This window comes from Palaemon carinicauda, chromosome 16 (assembly GCF_036898095.1).
Source record: "Palaemon carinicauda isolate YSFRI2023 chromosome 16, ASM3689809v2, whole genome shotgun sequence".
Taxonomy (NCBI): domain Eukaryota; kingdom Metazoa; phylum Arthropoda; class Malacostraca; order Decapoda; family Palaemonidae; genus Palaemon; species Palaemon carinicauda.
Genome location: NC_090740.1, coordinates 118,915,954 through 118,922,420, shown reverse-complemented (window position 1 = coordinate 118,922,420; position 6,467 = coordinate 118,915,954). Strand labels below are relative to the sequence as shown.

Below are 6,467 nucleotides of genomic sequence, written 5' to 3'. Positions count from 1 at the left end.
ATACACCATTCCTTCTCTGTTTCCATAATTTATTGATTCGAATTTATCGGAGTTAAATACCATCCTATTTATCTCCGCCCATTCATATATTTTGTTTAGATCTCTTTGTAGTGAGTTCCTATCTTCATCACAAGTAATTTCTCTACTTATTCTTGTGTCATCGGCGAAACTTCTCGCTATGGAGTTTTCAACATCACAGTCTATGTCTGAGATCATAATAACAAACAGCAGTGCAGCTAATACCGTACCTTGTGGCACACCCGATATTACCTGGGCTTCATCTGATTTCTCGTCATTTGCAACCACTATCTGTTTTCTGTTTTGCAGGAATTCTTTTACCCATTTTCCTATCTTTCCACAATATTATGCTTTCTCATTTTTTTCTCCAATATGTTATGGTCTACCTTGTCAAAGCTTTTGCAAAATCTAGATATATCACATCTGTGTCTTTTTCATTTATCATATTTTTGTATATGTTTTCATAGTGTGCTATCAGTTGGGTCTGTGTACTTTTTCCAGGTACGAAACCGTGTTGACCCATATTAAACAAATTATTTTTGACCAAATGGTTCATTATTTTCTTTTTTATTACCCTCTCATACACTTTCATAATATGTGATGTTAGACTAACAGGTCTATAATTGCTTGCCTCTAGTCTTGATCCACTTTTGAAAATAGGGGTTATATAAGCTAATTTGTGTTTAACATATATCGAGAGAGAGAGAGAGAGAGAGAGAGAGAGAGAGAGAGAGAGATACTTTTAGGTTGGTTAACCGATTTTTCAGAAGCAATACTGTTTAAGACACAAAAATGAGAGAGAGAGAGAGAGAGAGAGAGAGAGAGAGAGAGAACAGATAAGATTTTTATTTCTTAAGAATAGCCACAAGAAAAACAAAAGGCAAAATGCGAATGAATAAATTCAAAGATAAAAGAAAGGACTTGAAGAGAGAGAGAGAGAGAGAGAGAGAGAGAGAGAGAGAGGGGGGTACTTTTAGGTAGGTTAACCGATTTTTCAGAAGCAATATTGTGTAAGGCACAAAAATGAGAGAGAGAGAGAGAGAGAGAGAGAGAGAGAGAGAGAGAGAACAGATAAGATTTTTATTTCTTAAGAATAGCCACAAGGAAAACAAAAAGCAAAATGCGAATGAATAAATTCAAAGATAAAAGAAAGGACTTGAAAGAGAGAGAGAGAGAGAGAGAGAGAGAGAGAGAGAGAGAGAGAGAGAGAGAGAGCAAAAAAAAGGAACTACTCGATTTAAAACCTAGCAACTCAAGAGATTTTTTTCTCAAGAATAACCACAAGATAAACAAAAGCTAAATACGAATGAATAAACTCAAAGATAAAAGAAAGGACTTCGACTGATACGAAAAATAGAAAAGCAAATGAAAGCCGGCTATTCCTGTAAAAATATATCAAAGTATTCATTCTTCCAAATAGATGAAGTATATATATGTCATGTTCGCTCGCCAAATAACAATGCAAATGAATGTACTTCATTTAAAAATTATAAAGCAGTTATCATTGGCCTTATGTTTCTCAAAATGATGAAATAAACATTATTAGTTATTCATTAATAAAAAAAACACCCTACCTAGTGTCAGTAATGAGTTTTTTCAGTTCAGAGTGTACTTCATTTACAAACTATAAAAAGCAGATATCATTGGCATTATGTTTCTCAAAATGATGAAATAAACATTATTAGTTATTCATTAATAAAAAAAACACCCTACTTAGTGTCAGTAATGAGTTTTTTTCAGTTCAGAGTATACTTCATTTACGAACTATAAAGCAGATATAATTGGCCTAATGTTCACTTCTCATAATAATGAAATAAACATTATTAGTTATTCATTGATAAAAAAAACACACTACTTAGTGTCATTAATGAGTTTTTTCAGTTCAGAGTGTACTTCATTTACGAACTATAAAGCAGATATCATTGGCCTTATGTTTCTCAAAATGATGAAATAAACATTATTAGTTATTCATTGATGAAAATAAAAACACCCTACTTAGTGTCAGTAATGAGTTTTTTTCAGTTCAGAGCACTTTATCAGAAATGTGTCCAATTCCCGAAAGTTATTTTGGTTAAAATGAAATCCCACCTTTTTTTTTTTTATAGGAATGTGTTGTTATGGAGTTATATACACATGAGGGCTGTAGTCTGGAGTAACTCAATTATATCCCCCAAATTCCATTTTATTGAAACCCGCTCCGGATGCTTCTGTCAATAGTTGGCAGCAACATATTGTTTGCTTTTTTTTTATTTCCTATTTTTTTTTCTTTTTTCTCGTCACAACCAGGAGGATAAGACATTAATCTCCTTCAAAGAGGAGTTTTATTCTTATGTTTCCCTGGCCTTCTTTCTTAGCCATCGATTTCTTAGCTTTGTTAACCAGGTGCCATTGACATCGTGCGCTTGTTTATATTTGCGTCGTTGCTCTCGTGCGCTTGTTTATATGCATCGCTGCTGTCTTGTGCTTGTTTATTGGCGTCGTTGCTCTCGTGCGCTTGTTTTATATATGCATCGCTGCTGTCTTGTGCTTGTTTATTTGCGTCGTTGCTCTCGTGCGCTTGGTTTATATGCATCGCTGCTGTCTTGTGCTTGTTTATTTGCGTCATTTCTCTCATGCGCTTGTTTATTTGCGTCGTTGCAGTCTTGTGCTTGTTTATTTGCGTCGTTGCTCTCGTGCGCTTGTTTTATATGCATCGCTGCTGTCTTGTGCTTGTTTATTTGCGTCGTTGCTCTCGTGCGCTCTGTTTATATGCATCGCTGCTGTCTTGTGCTTGTTTATTTGCGTCGTTGCTCTCGTGCGCTTGTTTATATGCATCGCTGCTGTCTTGTGCTTGTTTATTTGCGTCGTTGCTCTCGTGCGCTTGTTTATATGCATCGCTGCTGTCTTGTGCTTGTTTATTTGCGTCATTTCTCTCATGCGCTTGTTTATTTGCGTCGTTGCTGTCTTGTGCTTGTTTATTTGCGTCGTTGCTCTCGTGCGCTTGTTTATATGCATCGCTGCTGTCTTGTGCTTGTTTATTTGCGTCGTTGCTCTCGTGCGCTTGTTTATTTGCATCGCTGCTGTCTTGTGCTTGTTTATTTGCGTCGTTGCTCTCGTGCGCTTGTTTATTTGCATCGCTGCTGTCTTGTGCTTGTTTATTTGCGTCATTTCTCTCATGCGCTTGTTTATTTGCGTCGTTGCTGTCTTGTGCTTGTTTATTTGCGTCATTTCTCTCATGCGCTTGTTTATTGTGCGTCGTTGCTGTCTTGTGCTTGTTTATTTGCGTCGTTGCTCTCGTGCGCTTGTTTATATGCATCGCTGCTGTCTTGTGCTTGTTTATTTGCGTCGTTGCTCTCGTGCGCTTGTTTATTTGCATCGCTGCTGTCTTGTGCTTGTTTATTTTGCGTCGTTGCTCTCGTGCGCTTGTTTATTTGCATCGCTGCTGTCTTGTGCTTGTTTATTTGCGTCATTTCTCTCATGCGCTTGTTTATTTGCGTCGTTGCTGTCTTGTGCTTGTTTATTTGCGTCGTTGCTCTCGTGCGCTTGTTTATTTACATCGCTGCTGTCTTGTGCTTGTTTATTTGCGTCGTTGCTCTCGTGCGCTTGTTTATATGCATCGCTGCTGTCTTGTGCTTGTTTATTTGCGTCATTTCTCTCATGCGCTTGTTTATTTGCGTCGTTGCTGTCTTGTGCTTGTTTATTTGCGTCGTTGCTCTCGTGCGCTTGTTTATATGCATCGCTGCTGTCTTGTGCTTGTTTATTTGCGTCGTTGCTCTCGTGCGCTTGTTTATATGCATCGCTGCTGTCTTGTGCTTGTTTATTTGCGTCATTTCTCTCATGCGCTTGTTTTATTTGCCGTCGTTGCTGTCTTGTGCTTGTTTATTTGCGTCGTTGCTGTCTTGTGCTTGTTTATTTGCGTCGTTGCTGTCTTGTGCTTGTTTATTTGCGTCGTTGCTCTCGTGCGCTTGTTTATTTGCATCGCTGCTGTCTTGTGCTTGTTTATTTGCGTCATTTCTCTCATGCGCTTGTTTATTTGCGTCGTTGCTGTCTTGTGCTTGTTTATTTGCGTCATTTCTCTCGTGCGCTTGTTTATTTGCGTCGTTGCTGTCTTGTGCTTGTTTATTTGCGTCGTTGCTCTCGTGCGCTTGTTTATATGCATCGCTGCTGTCTTGTGCTTGTTTATTTGCGTCATTTCTCTCATGCGCTTGTTTATTTGCGTCGTTGCTGTCTTGTGCTTGTTTATTTGCGTCGTTGCTGTCTTGTGCTTGTTTATTTGCGTCGTTGCTCTCGTGCGCTTGTTATTTGCATCGCTGCTGTCTTGTGCTTGTTTATTTGCGTCATTTCTCTCATGCGCTTGTTTATTTGCGTCGTTGCTGTCTTGTGCTTGTTTATTTGCGTCGTTGCTCTCGTGCGCTTGTTTATTTACATCGCTGCTGTCTTGTGCTTGTTTATTTGCGTCGTTGCTCTCGTGCGCTTGTTTATATGCATCGCTGCTGTCTTGTGCTTGTTTATTTGCGTCATTTCTCTCATGCGCTTGTTTATTTGCGTCGTTGCTGTCTTGTGCTTGTTTATTTGCGTCGTTGCTGTCTTGTGCTTGTTTATTTGCGTCGTTGCTCTCGTGCGCTTGTTTATTTGCATCGCTGCTGTCTTGTGCTTGTTTATTTGCGTCATTTCTCTCATGCGCTTGTTTATTTGCGTCGTTGCTGTCTTGTGCTTGTTTATTTGCGTCATTTCTCTCATGCGCTTGTTTATTTGCGTCGTTGCTGTCTTGTGCTTGTTTATTTGCGTCGTTGCTGTCTTGTGCTTGTTTATTTGCGTCGTTGCTCTCGTGCGCTTGTTTATTTGCATCGTTGCTGTCTTGTGCTTGTTTATTTGCGTCGTTGCTGTCTTGTGCTTTGTTTATTTGCATCGTTGCTGTCTTGTGCTTGTTTATTTGCATCGTTGCTGTCTTGTGCTTGTTTATTTGCGTCATTTCTCTCATGCGCTTGTTATTTGCGTCGTTGCTGTCTTGTGCTTGTTTATTTGCGTCATTTCTCTCGTGCGCTTGTTTATTTACGTCGTTGCTGTCTTGTGCTTGTTTATTTGCGTCGTTGCTCTCGTGCGCTTGTTTATTTGCATCGTTGCTGTCTTGTGCTTGTTTATTTGCGTCATTTCTCTCATGCGCTTGTTTATTTGCGTCGTTGCTGTCTTGTGCTTGTTTATTTGCGTCATTTCTCTCGTGCGCTTGTTTATTTGCGTCGTTGCTGTCTTGTGCTTGTTTATTTGCGTCGTTGCTCTCGTGCGCTTTTTTTATTTGCATCGTTGCTGTCTTGTGCTTGTTTATTTGCGTCGTTGCTCTCGTGCGCTTGTTTATTTGCGTCGTTGCTGTCTTGTGCTTGTTTATTTGCGTCATTTCTCTCGTGCGCTTGTTTATTTGCGTCGGTTGCTGTCTTGTGCTTGTTTATTTGCGTCATTTCTCTCGTGCGCTTGTTTATTTTGCGTCGTTGCTGTCTTGTGCTTGTTTATTTGCGTCGTTGCTCTTGTGCGCTTGTTTATTTGCATCGCTGCTGTCTTGTGCTTGTTTATTTGCGTCATTTCTCTCATGCGCTTGTTTATTTGCGTCGTTGCTGTCTTGTGCTTGTTTATTTGCGTCGTTGCTGTCTTGTGCTTGTTTATTTGCGTCGTTGCTCTCGTGCGCTTGTTTATTTGCATCGTTGCTGTCTTGTGCTTGTTTATTTGCGTCATTTCTCTCATGCGCTTGTTTATTTGCGTCGTTGCTGTCTTGTGCTTGTTTATTTTGCGTCATTTCTCTCGTGCGCTTGTTATTTGCGTCGTTGCTGTCTTGTGCTTGTTTATTTGCGTCGTTGCTCTCGTGCGCTTGTTTATTTGCATCGTTGCTGTCTTGTGCTTGTTTATTTGCGTCGTTGCTCTCGTGCGCTTGTTTATTTGCATCGTTGCTGTCTTGTGCTTGTTTATTTGCGTCGTTGCTCTCGTGCGCTTGTTTATTTGCATCGTTGCTGTCTTGTGCTTGTTTATTTGCGTCGTTGCTCCCGTGCACTTGTTATTTGCATCGTTGCTGTCTTGTGCTTGTTTATTTGCGTCAATTTCTCTCATGCGCTTTTTTATTTGCGTCGTTGCTGTCTTTGGCTTGTTTATTTGCGTCCTTGCTGTCGTGTACTTGTTTATACGCAACATTGATGTCATGCGCTTGTTTATTTGCGTCATTGCTCTCATGCGCTTGTTTATTTGCGTCGTTGCGGTCGCTGTCGTGCGCTTGTTTATTTGCGTTCATTGCTGTCATTGTCATGCGCTTGTTTATTTTGCGTCATTGCTGTCACTGTCGTGCGCTTGTTTATTTGCGTCATTGCTGTCGTGTACTTGTTTATACGTGTCATTGCTGTCATGCGCTTGTTTATTTGCTTCATTGCTGTCGTTGTACCTGTTTATACGCGTCATTGCTGTCGTGTGCTTGTTTATTGGCGTCATTGCTG

General features: G+C 40.0%; 3 protein-coding genes across 3 annotated transcripts; all 3 read right to left on the bottom strand.

Moving 5' to 3' along the window:
• Window positions 1–2,731: 2,731 nt before the first annotated feature.
• On the bottom strand, window positions 2,732–3,373 carry LOC137655526 (cylicin-1-like). The gene has a single exon (XM_068389424.1). It carries the CDS (start codon window positions 3,371–3,373, stop codon window positions 2,732–2,734), a length of 642 nt encoding a protein of 213 aa, XP_068245525.1.
• Window positions 3,374–3,393: 20 nt separating this feature from the next.
• LOC137655525 (serine-aspartate repeat-containing protein I-like) lies at window positions 3,394–5,389 on the bottom strand. The gene is made up of 2 exons (XM_068389422.1): window positions 3,975–5,389; window positions 3,394–3,871 (listed from the first exon to the last, which is right to left on the bottom strand). Exons 1-2 carry the CDS (start codon window positions 5,387–5,389, stop codon window positions 3,394–3,396), a joined length of 1,893 nt encoding a protein of 630 aa, XP_068245523.1.
• Window positions 5,390–5,467: 78 nt separating this feature from the next.
• LOC137655524 (GATA zinc finger domain-containing protein 14-like) lies at window positions 5,468–6,462 on the bottom strand. Its single transcript, XM_068389421.1, has 2 exons — window positions 6,315–6,462; window positions 5,468–6,033 (listed from the first exon to the last, which is right to left on the bottom strand). Exons 1-2 carry the CDS (start codon window positions 6,460–6,462, stop codon window positions 5,468–5,470), a joined length of 714 nt encoding a protein of 237 aa, XP_068245522.1.
• Window positions 6,463–6,467: the final 5 nt, after the last annotated feature.